At 44.1% G+C, this 14890-nt stretch overlaps 1 protein-coding gene and 1 long non-coding RNA gene across 3 annotated transcripts in view; one reads left to right on the top strand and one right to left on the bottom strand.

Annotated features, from left to right (window-relative positions):
* The window catches only part of SLC14A2 (solute carrier family 14 member 2), a 200011-nt gene that overhangs the window by 155186 nt on the left and 29935 nt on the right, over positions 1-14890 (top strand). The window contains exons 7-10 of the mRNA XM_016933605.3: positions 1147-1294; positions 2615-2749; positions 4526-4575; positions 5388-5562. Coding sequence (XP_016789094.2) covers positions 1147-1294; positions 2615-2749; positions 4526-4575; positions 5388-5562 — 508 coding nt within the window. The remainder of the gene's footprint in view (positions 1-1146; positions 1295-2614; positions 2750-4525; positions 4576-5387; positions 5563-14890) is intronic.
* Positions 1-14890, bottom strand: part of LOC107969485 (uncharacterized) — an 83713-nt gene that overhangs the window by 67427 nt on the left and 1396 nt on the right. For both annotated transcript variants that reach the window (XR_001711337.3, XR_001711336.3), the window contains exon 2: positions 5523-5678. This is a non-coding gene — a long non-coding RNA (uncharacterized LOC107969485). The remainder of the gene's footprint in view (positions 1-5522; positions 5679-14890) is intronic.

The following is a 14890-nucleotide window of genomic DNA, read 5'->3' on the forward strand; positions in this document are numbered from 1 at the left end:
CAGTATTTGTTTAAAGATTCCCAGGGGATTCCACTGTACAGCAAAGTTTGGGAACCACTGACCTAATCAATTCCTATTTGTTAAGCACCTATGGTGTACCTGGGCATAAAGGGCCCTGTCCTCACAGAGGTCATGTGACCTGGCAATGGTGAAAAGAACTACAGAGTCTTAAAGCTGGAAGATCATCTGCCAAGCCAGCCTCTTGTTACAGATGAGGATGTGACATGCTCACAGTCACACAATGAACTGTGCAGAGCCCTGATGGAAGCTGGAGCCCTCTACTCCCAGGCCAGTGCTCTGCCTGCCCTGCCATTCTCCCTCCTTTCTTTTTCTGCCCTCAAAGGACTCCAAAAATATCGACAATTCAGCCTGGCCACAGAAAAGCCATCTGTCAGCACTGCCAAACAAATCCTCCCCAATTCCAGCACCACCAAGTTACTCTCAGGCACAGGGATGTCTGGGCTTCAGACCATTCTCCAGATGTGCCACATACTACCTTTCTACAATGCTATGCGGTCTTCGAGAGCAGGGGGCATGCCTACTGCTCCTTTCCAAAGGCTCACAACCCCCAGGGTAGCAGTGAATGGGCAGGGGCCACCAAAGAGGACGTGTCAGCAGTGGCTTGACAAAGAGACAGCAAGGGTGACAAAGACCTCAGACCTGAGCTAGGGGTCAAGCTCAGAGCCTCTAGCCTGCACTTGACCAACAACAGGCTGGGTGACTTTCAGTCAATCATACATCAAAATGGTCTACTGTATTTTCAATATTCCTAGAATATTTGTATGGATTTCAGAAGGTCTAGAGGAAATCCCCGAGAGCCCTGAAACTCCCAGTGGCATTCTAGGGAGGAGGTGCATTCTGGTCCTCTCAAAGCAGAAGTCGTATGTTCCTCAGAAGCATCCATGCCCAGCCCATGTTGGGGGCCCTGGCTTTGCATGAGGGATGCTCAGATGCCTGCTGGGTGGTAGATTGAGGAGCTATTTGTTTCAGCTCATGCCTCCCATGTTCTCTCACATGCTGGAGGGTGCAGTCATCCTCCCGTTCCACTCCATTCCTCCCCCGAGGAATGGCTCAAATCTGGCCCTGAGTCTGGTTTTTGCATTATTGTCCCATGCTCCAGTGACCTGTATTCTGTTAACTTTGCAGCTGTTACAAGCCATCCCTGTTGGGGTCGGCCAGGTGTATGGCTGTGACAATCCTTGGACAGGCGGCGTGTTCCTGGTGGCTCTGTTCATCTCCTCGCCACTCATCTGCTTGCATGCAGCCATTGGCTCAATCGTGGGGCTGCTGGCAGGTAGGACAGAGCTCCCTCTCTTCAGGTCCTCAGGATAATTCACTCAAGGTCACTTTTCCCCTACATACAGCAAATCTTCCAGACATTCTCTTCCCTGCAGTTTTAAATACTTTCAGGGAGCCAGGCATGGTGGCTTATGCCTGTAATCCCAGCACTTTGGGAGGCCGAGGCACATAGATGACCTGAACTTAGGGTGAAAACCCATCTCTACTAAAGAAAAAAAAGTACAAAAATTAGCTGGGTGTGGTGGTGGGCACCCATAATCCCAGCTACTTGGGGAGCTGAGGCAGGAGAATCGCTTGAACCCAGGAGGCAGAGGTTGCAATGAGCCAAGATCGTACCACTTCACTCCAGCCTGGGAAATAGAGTGAGACTCCATCTTAAAAAAAAAAAAAATACATGTGGAGAGATGCAAGGAGGTAAGAACCAAGTTGGCCTGCAAACTGAGCCCCTGGAGCTGAGGATGCTGGAGGGACACAGGGGTAGGGGCGGGAGCAGTAACCAAGACCAACTGTGATAGAATAAATGGCCCAGCACTCTGAAATTTTTGTTAAGATACAAAGAAAATTGTTCTCAAACATTGGATTGCCACTTAACAAATTTGCTTTAATATTGCTACCTGTGTACCCGTATGTATACACATTTAGATAGGTATTTGCTCTTTCTGACAACAGAGTCAGAGATTGGGGTAGGAGCATTGGGAGACTGTTTTAGACTTCTTCCAATATTTTTCAAAGATTTTTTTGGAAGCAAAACTTTAAAAAGTATTTTTTATTTGGAAATAGTTTTAAACTCATCAAAAAATGGTAAAAATAAAAATATGAGGCATCTGTAAATTCTTTCCCCAGATGCACCCACTGTTCACATCTTACTCCTTCTGCTGTATCATTCCTCTATCTACATATATCCATAAGTGTATAGGGATATTTTTCCAGAGCACTTGAAACAACTTTTTAAAAATATTTGTTTAAATCTTCAAACCTTTTTGGAAACTTTCTTGCTAAGACTGCAGTTGCTGTAGTCAAAGGAGTAAGAAGGGGCCTAGAATCCCACCTCCTTGCCTCTTCTCACCCAGGAGGAAGTAGTCAGACCTCCAAGTGAAGCCTGTGGCTTTGACAACTGGTTTGGAAACCACTGTTCTCTTTTCATTGAAGGTCTCCTAAGACCGGATGCCATTTGTAGAGGCTCTTTTGATGGGCAGGTTTGGAGATGTGGGGTGAACAACAGCATGGAGGCCACTCTGAGACGTGGCACCAGTCCCAGGGTGGTCTTTGTTCTGTGGCCCAGAATCAGACAGAAATACCACACCTTGTCCCATAGCGCTGTCAGTGGCCACACCCTTCGAGACCATCTACACAGGCCTCTGGAGCTACAACTGCGTCCTCTCCTGCATCGCCATCGGAGGCATGTTCTATGCCCTCACCTGGCAGACTCACCTGCTGGCCCTCATCTGTGGTAGGTGTTCAGAAAAGCTGACAACCAGGTTACTCTGGCTATCCCTTCCCCCCTTGTTTATGTGAAACCCATGGGGACCACTAATCAATACTGTTCAGCAGTGACAGAAAGGCCAGTGGCTTGCATCCTAATGCCAGTGCTGCCCTTAACAGCTGGGGATTTCAGGTCCCTTTTCTGTCAAATGGGATCACAACCACCGAATGGTATTATACTTACACAGTGTTGTAAAGTTTATAAGGAAATCACATATGCATTTCCTTGTGTGCTAATGACAGCATTCCTGCTCTCTGTAACTCTTCATTCAACAACTGTTTATACAACACCATCAAGTGCCAGGACCTAGTCTAGGTATAGAAGATACCATGGTGACTACATCCTCATGAAGCCACAGCCTAGCAGGAGAGAAGTAATTGCACAAATAATTACTAAGGCTGCAGCGTCCACAAAAGTTGTTGGAATGATCCAGTGAGGTGATGTACCAGGAGCACTAAAAATCATAACCACATTATGGAAGCTCGATTTCCATAAACAGAGAATATGCTGCCAGAAGGGAAATCAGCCATAGTCCTTCTCATACACCTGTATCCCAGCACAATACCCTGTTATATAAATATACAAACTCACTTAATCCCCCCAAGAATACCACCAGGCTATAGCCTGCCTGGCCCATTTTACAGATGAGGAAATGAGGCTCAGAGGGGCTAATTAACTTGCCCTAGAAGATAGCTATTAATGGCAAAAGGGAGATTCAATCCCAGCCCCAGCTTGCCACCAGCTCTCCTCTCCTGGTATTGTTCTCTGGAAGCAGGACAGGACATTAATAAATAAAACTAGAGTCAAGGAAACAGAAGACTAGCATCTGGAACAGCTTCTCTTTTGTTTTTTCCCACTTATGCATGGAGACTGAGAATGACTTCCATATCCCTTGTATCCCCTTAGCAGCCAACATGAGGCTGGGCATGGAGACAGTGGACCGAGTAAATATTTGTCAAGTTAAAAGTGCCTGTTATTTTGAGGTTCAGACTATAACTGCCTTTGGCCTTCAGAGAAGTGGCAAATTCCAGTGGCTGGAATCATCTGGGAAGCCTACAGGGGGAGGCTAGGGTTTATCTCAACACTTCTAGTAGGATCTGAGTTGACAAAGAGAGAGGGAAGAGGTGTTCTGAACAGAGAAGGAGAAAGAGCAAAGCTGCAGGCAGGAGTTTGTCCAGAGGCACCAGCTACATGGACAAGCTTTCCTGACTGTCCTCGGGACCCAGCTCCCATGGGGGAACCCAGCTGCCTGGCTCCTGGGGACTGGTTCAGGGGTCTAGTAAGGTTCAGCCCTGGTGAGACCTGGTGAACATCAAGCGGCATCACAGCTGCTCACAGTCTTGAATAGGAGGGACCTTGGCAGGAGCTCGTATAGTCTGACCACTCTTCCCCTACAACAGACAATCATCCAGCCTGTACTAGCTCTTCGCTACCATCAGCGTAGACTAGCATATGATGTGTATTGACCCCTGACTCCATGCAAGGCCACTATGGAAGCAGGGAGGGGACAAAAGGAAATATATGTTTTAATCTCTGCCCGAAGAATGAACAGTCTGGTGGGAGACTGGCCTCACCTGTCTACAGAGATAACAAATGCCAGGCAAGCATGCCAGGTGTCAGGGCATGGTGCAGAATCTGAGGCTGCAGGAGAGAGGGTGGGGCTCCTGTTCTTGGTCTGCAATGGCAGTGGCTTAGGGGGAAGGCCCTGGGAAGCTCACTCTGGTGATCCTTGTTCCTCCACAGCCCTGTTCTGTGCATACATGGAAGCAGCCATCTCCAACATCATGTCAGTGGTAAGTGTGGATTCTCCTGAACACTACCCCAAAGTGCTCTTCCCAGAGCTTCTGGACATATGGGGTTGTGGGGTCTGGGAAAGGAACATTGAGCGGGTAATGGTAGCTGGTGCTCACACGACATCTCTGTTAAGGTTTATCTAAGGTTGTCCGGAGGAGGATTGACAATTGCATACATGTACCTCTAGGAGAGGGAGGTGTGTGTGTGTGTTGAAAGATTGCAATGTAACTAGCAGTGGAAAACACGGACGGACAGATGGAGCTGTGTGACTGGACATGGGGGAACATCCTCAGGCCAATTTTCAGCTCCATCATTGAAAGATTCTGATTGTGGCTCAAATTATCTGTTTTGTTTTTGTTTTCTTTGCAAGACACGGTCTGGCACTGTTGCCCAGGCTGGAATGCAGTAGTGCAATCTTGGCTCACTGCAGCTCCAACCTCCCAGGACTCAAGCCATCCTCCCAGTTCAGCCTCCCAAGTAGCTGGGACTACAGGCATGCACCACCATGCCCAGCTGTCTTTTGTATTTTTTTGTAGAGACGGGGTCTCACTTTGTTGCCAAGGCTGGTCTGGGCTCAAGTGATCCTCCCAACTTAGCCTCCCAAAGTGCTGGGATTACAGGCGTGAGCCACTGCATCCAGCCCCAAATTCTTTGACCAACTACTGTGACATTGCGAATCCAGGAATATCAATGCCTTCACTGGAGGGAGGATCTCCATCCTCAATGCCTGTCACATCCTTCTCTCCCAGAGTCCCCGGCCCAACACAGGAAACTAGGAAACTTCTTCAGTCCCCAATGCTTTTGTTTCCAGGTGGGCGTGCCACCAGGCACCTGGGCCTTCTGCCTTGCCACCATCATCTTCCTGCTCCTGACGACAAACAACCCAGCCATCTTCAGACTCCCACTTAGCAAAGTCACCTACCCCGAGGCCAACCGCATCTACTACCTGACAGTGAAAAGCGGTGAAGAAGAGAAGGCCCCCAGCGGTGAATAGCCATGTTCGGGGAAGAAATGTTCTTTGCCTGACCTGATGTCCTCTCCCTGTGTTCTCCGCTCTGGTTCAATCAGTTGCAGCACTCACCTTCTTTGCCTCTCCTTGCACCTGTGTAGAACCAAGCACACCTGTAACTTTCTTTCCCTGAAGCTGATTTTCATTCTCTGCCAGAATCTCCATAACTATCTATTGTGCGACATTAAGGGATGTTGGTATTACAGTAAAATTTCCGGAGTTAGCAATAAGGTGTGTGACTTAAATGTTGTTGACTTAAAACAAAAACAGTAGTCTTTTGGAAAGGTAATTAACAGGTGATCTTCTTGGCATGTTAAACTAAATAATAGATGCTATAAAATTAAACTTGTTGAGTGGTTCCTAGGGAGACACAGAGTAGGGGGGTAAGTCAGGGGACACAGGCTAGGAAGGGAAGGCTCTCTAGTGGCTGAGCTAGAGACTAATGACCACAAAGAGAGGAATTTCACACTGATGGGATTTTAAAGTCAAAACAGGGATGACTGGGGCAGGGAATTATCTAAATAAGGAGTCTTAACCATTCAGTGGTCTTTGTAAGGGGCAAGGCAATATTCCATAGCAGGGAGGAATTACTAAATTAGAATCCTATATATGACTTTATTATGGAGGATAAGCATTTCTTAGTTTAGGTCAAACCAGCATCTCTTTAAAATTTAATTTTTTTAATTTTAAGTTCTGGGATACATGTGCAGAACATGCAGGTTTGTTATATAGGTGTATATGTGCCATGGTGGTTTGCTGCACCTATCAACCCGTCATCTAGGTTTTAAGCCCCACATGCATTAGGTAGTTATCCTAGTGCTCTCCCTCCTCTTGCCTCCCATCCCCCAACAGGGCCCAGTGTGTGATGTTCCCCTCCCTGCGTCCACGTGTTCTCACTGTTCAACTCCCACTTATAAGTGAGAACATGTGGTATTTGATTTTCTGTTCCTGTGTTAGTTTGCTGAGAATGATGGCTTCTAGCTTCATCCATGTCCCTGCAAAGGATATGAACTCATTCTTTTTATGGCTGCATAGTATTCCATGGCGTATATGTGCCACATTTTCTTCATCCAGTCTATCAAGACTTTGCTATTGTATACAGTGCTGTGATAAACATATGTGTGCTTGTGTCTTTACAATAGAATGATTTATAATCCTTTCAGTATATACCTAGTAATGGGATTGCTGGGACAAATCAAACCAGCATCTCTAAGCAGAGATTTCAGTTAAGGAAAGTACCTGAGTTCCATGTGTAAAAAGCTTGGGAAATTTACTTCATTCTTCTATTTGCTTGTGAGCATGGGAGGCTTTATGAAGTGTATGATACTTAAAACAAATAGGTAGCCCTGACTATAGAAAGACAAACAATTACCTATGAATTTCATAATTTTGTTTCTCAACTATAGTCAATAGCTTTCATTTGGTCTTTAAATATATATATATATATACATATACAAAGATATATATAGATCGGGGTCAGCAAACTTTTTCTGTAAAGAGCCAGATAGTAAATATTTTCTGCTGGGAGGCCATATATTCTCTTTGGCAAAGTCTTAACCCTGTCATTATAGCATAAAAGTAGCCATAGACAACGTGTAAATGAATGAGTATGGCTATGTGTCAATAAAACTTTATTAAACAGGCAGTGAGCTAGATTTGGTCCACAAGCTGTATTTTGCAGATCCCTGATAGAGACAGTCTACATACTAATGCTTACAAACTGGTGGGCAGTGCACAGGCCCAAACAGACACCACCAAGTCCCTTGCGACATAGCAAAGGGGTTTTACGTGCTGGTGACGGCATGAAGACCCTCAGGAAATGGAGGATACCCAGAAAAGTGACAGTAGCATGACGAATCAGGAGGACCTGCTCTGGGGCTGCTGGAGAACTAGGATACCCAGTGATGTGCACTAAGGGGTGCAGTTTTAAACCAAGACCTGCCTTCTACATTGTCTGGGAACTATTTCTAAGGTTCACTCTTCTCCAACCTCTCACTCTGTTGTTCTCTCATCTGCCAGAAAGCACACCACTCTTGGACAAAGAAAAACTGATGACCCTTCAGTGCTGGAGTTTTCCAGGCAGGAAGGACAGGGAGGTTCAGAGAATCCCAACGTTTGAAGGGAGTGTGAAGATCAGGTGGTCCCATCCCATGATGCATGAAAACCTCTATAATATTAGGATAAGGGCTTCAGTTCTCTGCCGGGTTTCCAGAACGGATTCAATTACCCAAAATGGAGGCAAGACTCCCAAAGTATTTTAACAACAGATAACCAGAACCAGAGACCCCATTCATTGCCCTAGAAAATCCCCTCCTGTCTTCATTAAGCCCTTTGAGGCTGTCCACCCAAAGCATTGGGTCTGATTGGGAACTGTCTTTTAGCCATGCTTACTGGATCCCCAGGAGACGAAAACTATTTGGATATAAAAAAATTATTTCAGCTGATTTGGACAAGATTATCGCTTTCTTTTCCCACCAACTCCCCCCATCTCCCCCACCCCTGCCAACTCTTCACCTCATCTCACGAGACTGGAGAGCTCCTGGAGTGATCTTGTCCCACCTTCCCCAGGGCTTCCCCACCTCATCTACCTGCTGAATGGGTAGGTAAAAGATCTCTAAACTTACAGATTCACAGCACCAACATGAGGTTGCATGGGGGCAGGCCATGAAGAGAGAAGAAGAAGGGTTTGGGGACCCATATTCTGGCAGTTTTTCTACCATCACCCCAAACTACAAGCAACAGCTCTTGGCTGTACAAATGAGAGTGTCTATGTTGAACATAAATATGCAATCATTAAAGATGTGTCAGTTTGGAAAGAAAGGGACTTTAGAGGAGGCCGTGTCTCAAATTCTTTCCCTATCTCACCCATCTTCCACTTTCCCTCTCCCAGTCTCTGCCCTCCCCAACACTTTCTCCCATCTTTATCTCCTCTCATACAACACTGATGAATTCTATCAGCCATGACAGTCTTGTCCTGCTGCACTTTAAAATGGCAGATCTTAAATCATCTTTCCAGTTTCTTCCATAATTGACATAGTCAAGTTTTCTGCTTCATCTTGAGTCAAGCTTGAGCATTTGCTAAGATATAATCAATTTTCTTTAGCTTTAAATGTTTGTGGCCATAGAGTTACTTATAATGTTCTCATAGAATAATTTCAGTCTCTCCTGTATGCATGGTTTTATCCCCTTCTCATTTCTACTCTTACATAATTTTGTTATCTCTTTTCTTTAATCAGGTTTGCAAGGGGTTCATTAATTTTATTGACTTTTTCAAAGAAGCGATTTTGGATTTATTTGTCCTTTCTACTTGTTTTGGTTTGTTTTCTTTTGATTTATTTTTCCTGTTTTCTTAAGGTTTAAATGTTATTTTCTAATGTTTTAAAATTGATGTAGAATTCCTTCATTTTAGGTCTTTCTAACAACAAAGCCATTTACAGCTATTAATTTTCTCCTGAGTACAGCTTTAGCTGGATACTATAGGTTTTAGAATAAAGGAGTCTACATTTATCATTTTTTAAATAGTTTGTAATTTTAATTTTTATTCCTCTTTGGTTGTTTGAGGATTATTTAATAATGGGTTTCTTAATTTCTAGCATTGAGGAATCTTTTGATTTTTTTTAACTTTGTATATCTAGTTTTATTGGATTATGAGCAGAAAACATGGCCTGTAAAAATCTTTATTTTAAAATTGTGTGAATTTTTCTTCATTGTCAAGTACCTGATTGATTTTGGACATATAAAATTAAATTTTACTTTGAAAGAAATACATATTAAATTGATTTGTTAATTGTATTATTCAATTTCTCTATGTTCTTATTTTTTTGTATATGGGGTCTTAATTCTGAAAAGGGTTTGTTAAAAATCAACTATAATTGTACAGTTTCATTAGTTTACCTTTGCATTTCTAAAACATTTACTTCATATAATTAGTTACCACATTGTTTGATGCCTATTAATTTATGACAATCTTTTTCTTCAAAAATTTTGCCTATTATTATAAGTTACCCTCTTTATTCTAGTTAATGCTTTTTTTTTTTTTTTTTTTTTTTTTTTTTTTTTTTGAGACGGAGTCTCACTCTATCGCCCAGGCTGGAGTGCAGTGGCACCATCTGGGCTCACTGCAAGCTCCGCCTCCCGGGTTCACGCCATTCTCCTGCCTCAGCCTCCAGATTAGCTGGGACTACAGGCACCCGCCACCACGTCCAGCTAATTTTTTGTATTTTTAGTAGAGATGGGGTTTCACCGTGTTAGCCAGGATGGTCTCGATCTCCTGACCTCGTGATTCGCCCACCTCGGCCTCCCAAGGTGCTGGGATTACAGGAATGAGCCACCGCGCCCGGCCTAGTTAATGCTTTTAACCATCACTCCAACTTAACCAGTATTAATGTTGTTGTACCTTCTTTCTTTCTGATATTTTCTTATCCCTTTGTTTTAATCTTTATCATTTCTTTTAATTTTTAACTTTATTACTTTTAACTATATTTTTTAAAAATAACATAGCAATGTTTCATATTTTTACCTAATCTCAGTGTTTCTGTAATTTAATAAGTTAACCTTTTCACATCTTATGTAATAACTAATATACTAGTTTTTTTCTTTCACTTTTTTACTATTCATTTTTCTTTGCTTTTTTGTTTTTTCATTTTTCTCGTTTTACAAGTTTGATCATGATACTCCCTCTTTCTTTCTTCCCTTTGTTAATTTGGAAGGTCCACTGTTGTTTTACATTCTGCTAGCAGTTACTGCTCCTTTCCCAACACTCATAATCAAAAGCATATTTGTCTCTCACGAGGTCAGGAGATAGAGACCATCCTGGCTAACATGGTGAAACCCCATCTCTACTAAAAATACAAAAAATTTGCTGGGCATGGTGGCGGGCGCCTGTAGTCCCAGCTACTCGGGAGGCTGAGGCAGGAGAATGGTGTGAACCCAGGAGGTGGAGCTTGCAGTGAGTGAGCCGAGATCGCGCCACTGCACTCCAGCCTATGAGAGCGAGTGAGACTCTGTCTCAAAAACAAAAACAAAAACAAGGCATATTTGTCTCTTATTATATAAAAACAAGATGAAAAATACTTTTCCCAGACAAGATACCCCATTTCTCCAATGATCTTTCCCTACCCTGAGGAACTAAGGCCTTCGAAATAATTTCACTATTCCCCTCCCCAGCGCCCCAGTACCTAAAATGCTTTTACTTCTCCAGCTATCTCCCACTCCTAAATTGTGCTAAGACCATTTATCATTTTTAATTCTTTCCCCTAGCAATATGCCTCTTCTTTTCACAAGAATTCTTACTGAGCCCCTACATCATACATTCCCAGCCATTCTATCATCCATTTGGAGTTTACCATTTGTATTGAACATGTTACATTTTATTACTCTTTCCTCTGTTCTTCTTCCCCTGTCTTGCTATCTCTGTTCCAATTCATTTATTACTTGTTTACAACTCTTTGTATTTTCTTCAAGTAATATATGAGAGAATATGGTGACATATTCTTTGACCTTTGCATGTCCACAGAGTTTCTTGCCCTGGCAGACGGCGACATTTTGGAGGCGAGGGACTCCTGCCCTACAGTCTCTCCCCTCAGTGGTCTCTAGATATTGTTCCTTCATTTTCTGGCTTTTGAGTGTTACACATGAGAAATCTGGTGCCAATCTCATTCTTTTTCCTTTGTGAATAACCTGTTCTTTCTTTCTAGATGACAGTTGTCCTTTCTGTCTTCAGAGTTCGGGAATTTTATGAAGCTAAGCCCAGGGGCATGTCTTTTCTCATCAACCCTGCCTCTTAATCTGCAAACTCAAGTCTTTCTCCAGCTTAGCAACTTTTCTTCTAAGATTTGATTATTGGTTTCCCTCCATCTCTTCCTTTTTCTGTTTCTGGAACTCCTATATCCGTGTGATGGGCCTCTTTGATCTCTATTTCGAGTTGCTTATGTTCTTCTTCACAATTTTTATCATTTGTATTTTGGCTCTGCTTTGAGATATTCCTTCCATTTGACCTTCCAGGCCAGTGATTTAGGTCCCAACAATAACCTTTCTTTTCTTCAATTCAATGGATAAGTTGAATTTTTTTAGTTTAAAAATCATGTTTTTAGTTTCAGAAAATCTTTGAGAGCTAAAATAGAAGCTCCATGTGTGTTTGATTTTTTTTTAAATTTTCTATCTCCTCTTGCTCCAGAAATCAGATGCAGCTTCTCACAACTCCTGGCCCCAAGCTTCTGCCCATTCCCCTTAATCCATCACAGATGTGCCCCTGTGTAGCCTGCCCAGGGCCATTTGCCAACTTTCATAAGCTGAGAAACTCTGTCTGCCTCATGGTCTAACCTCATTCACTCATTCATCCAGAAGACATCACATGAGGAACTATTAATGTGTTACTCAGGCCCCAGGATTGACAACAAACCAGGAAAGAATCAGACCAGCTCCTGCCTTCAAGGAATTCATTTTATGGGAATTTACCTGGCCAGGTGAATAGTCTCACCTGAGGTGAAGATGAGGATGTGGACTGCCTGAGCCCACTGAAAGTCACAGCACCACAGGTGTTTTGGGGTTTTTTTTGTTTTGTTTTGTTTTGTTTTGTTTTTGAGACGGAATTTTGTTCTTGTTGCCCAGGCTGGAGTGCAATGGCGCGATCTCGGCTCACTGAAACCTCCACCTCCCAGGTTCAAGCGATTCTCCTGCCTCAGCCTCTTGAGTAGCTGGCATTACAGGCACCCACCACCATGCCCAGCTTTTTTTTTATTTTTTAGCAAAGACGGGGTTTCACCATGTTGGCCGGGCTGGTCTTGAGCTCCTGACCTTGTCAGGCTGATCTTCTGTTTAAAAAGTGTTTTAGGCATGATTTTAAGGGTTCCAGGAAGATTTCAGTGCCTTGTCCCCTTGTATCCCCTATCTTTCCATAACCTGCAGCCCAAGCATTCCCAGCCATTCCTTCAACTTAAGGCTTTGAATCTGTTCAACTGTAAACAGTCCTGAGAAGGTACCACAGTAAACATGATCAATCATTTGTATCTTAGGCCAAAGGAGCCATTTCTGAGAACAGTTCTGATGAAAAGAGAAGAAAGAGTACAAAGAAAAATGGGTGGCACATTTCGAGAGGGTCTTTGGCAAAGGAGGGCATGCCAAGATGAGGCCAAGCTGGATGGATGAGGGTCTGGAGCACCATCATCTCACAGGGGATGATAAAGCTGGTTATGTTTGGCTTGGAGAAGAGATGAAAGAGCTGGAGCCGTGTGTGTCTGCAGTATTAGGTAATGCATGTGGGAGAAGTCAACTTGTTCAGTGTTTCTCCAGAGCACAGAGGGAGTGCACTAGGTACGAGTGATAAGCAAACGGACTTTGAATCAGTGGAGAAGGGCACTTTTTAACAATGGAAGTTGCTTGAGAGATAATGTCCTATAAGGTCCTAAGATTTCTGCCCTGATAGTGCAGGAGCAGGGTGTGGAGGCCGGTTGGAGATGCTTGTTTTGGGTGGGTAACCAGACCAGATTACCAGTGCAGCCTCTCTTTCCCAATTCCCAACGTTCTGTGATTCTATGGCCCTGAGTTCCCATGGAGGAATAAAGAGGAGTTATCACCGAGGTGGTAAAAAGGTAAGAACATGAAGACCATGTGTACCAAAAATATACCACAAGTGCCTTTGCTACTTTTCTAGAGCTTAACCAGTTAGCCATTTGGCCACTTTACCAAAATGCTCAACATGGTTGCTTACATGGACAAAAGCTGGGGACCAACATTATTCAACTCTCCTTGGCATTGACTTTCTCCTTCCCATCACTCTCCTCTCTGAAGGGACTCTCTTTCTGGTCAACCCTCTAAGATCTGCCTGTCAGGAAACTGTCTTCGCAGCCTGAGTTTGTGGTTATATCAGACCAGTGTGCAAACATCGTGGAACATTTGTTTATGCTTTCCTGTATGAGCCTAAACTTTGTTTTCTTGGGTCATAAAGGTTGTGATGGCCTGAGGACAGCTCTAATCTAAAACCAGGTGGGGGCTGGCAGTTTCAGTATGGGCATGATTTCTACTCAATAAACCATGGTCCCATCTGGTATCTTTAAAGGCATTCACATTTTATATGAGACTTTTTTTACTTGCCTGGTTTTTCCTGTCTCTAGCCATTCAGAGAAGATGAAAGAATCCACAGGGAGCCCTTCTACCCCAAGTGGAACTAGAAATTCCAAGACCCCAAGAAGGGGGCAAGGGGGAAAATGACAAGTCCTTTTTAACCCTCTGCAAATTGGTAACAAGGACCTCCCAACCCCCTTCTACCGCTGCACAGGCTGCTAGAGCAGAATGAAGCAAAGTAAGCAGCCCTTTGGAGAACTTCCAGCTCCAGCTTGCATTTATTCCACATGGACTTGGGCCCTTTCCCTTGGAGGATCTGACCTCCTCAAGTTTAGCTCCTGGTGGTCAATGCAGGCCTCCTCCCTCTGTAAAGTTGAAAACGTAGAATTGAAGGAAGCCACGAGCATTGTGAAGAAAACCTTGTTCTGAAGTGAATTTCAATTGAGCCTTCAAATAAACAGTCTGTAGGCACAAATTGATCTCTTGAAGAGCCCTTGGTATCTGAGCTCTAGCCTTTATCTAGCTCTAGTCAAGGGGACAAGATTATACCTTGGCCTTCTGCTTTCCAAGACAGCACTTTATTGCCCCACCCTGAGTCTAGTGTTTGTGACAGATACTCACTACATCTTGAAAAACCACGGTTCCATTTGGCTAATGGAATGTGTATGAACTTCCTGAAAGCCTTCTTAAGCAGTCATTTCCTGTCTTTTCAAATTAATGACATATTGCTCACAGGTGGCTCCCTGTTATGTCTGGAATAGGTGGATGCTTAGGTAGCTGGAGTGAGCGCATCTCAAGAAGTTCAGGAGCCCTTGGGAGAAGCCAGGGCAAGAGAACGAGGGACAGCAGCAAGGACTGAGCCAACAGGCCAGCCAGCAGGGACAAGAAAAACGTGAAGGCTCCGTGTTAACCAGCAGATAGCCATGGGCCCTGAACTAGCAACACAAGGACAGGCCTCCATGCAGGCGACCGACCTCCCCTCCACACCATTCCCCACCACTCCTTGGAATGTGGGGGCCTGCTGGGCTCCTCCCACCCCCTTTGTTTGCTTTCCTTCCTCAGAAGGCCCTCGTGATTAGGACCCCTCTTCAACAGTTCCAAAACACCTGGCACAGTGGGAAGGGGGCCTTTGACGTCAGTGGGGGAGTTTGTCTACTCAGGTGTAGCTAATTTCCTCAGAGTGAGGTTTTGCTTCTGAACCTGGGTAGGCTGCCTCACACCCCACCACTGAGTGTGTGTATGTG

Source organism: Pan troglodytes, chromosome 17 (assembly GCF_028858775.2).
Source record: "Pan troglodytes isolate AG18354 chromosome 17, NHGRI_mPanTro3-v2.0_pri, whole genome shotgun sequence".
Taxonomy (NCBI): Eukaryota; Metazoa; Chordata; class Mammalia; order Primates; family Hominidae; genus Pan; species Pan troglodytes.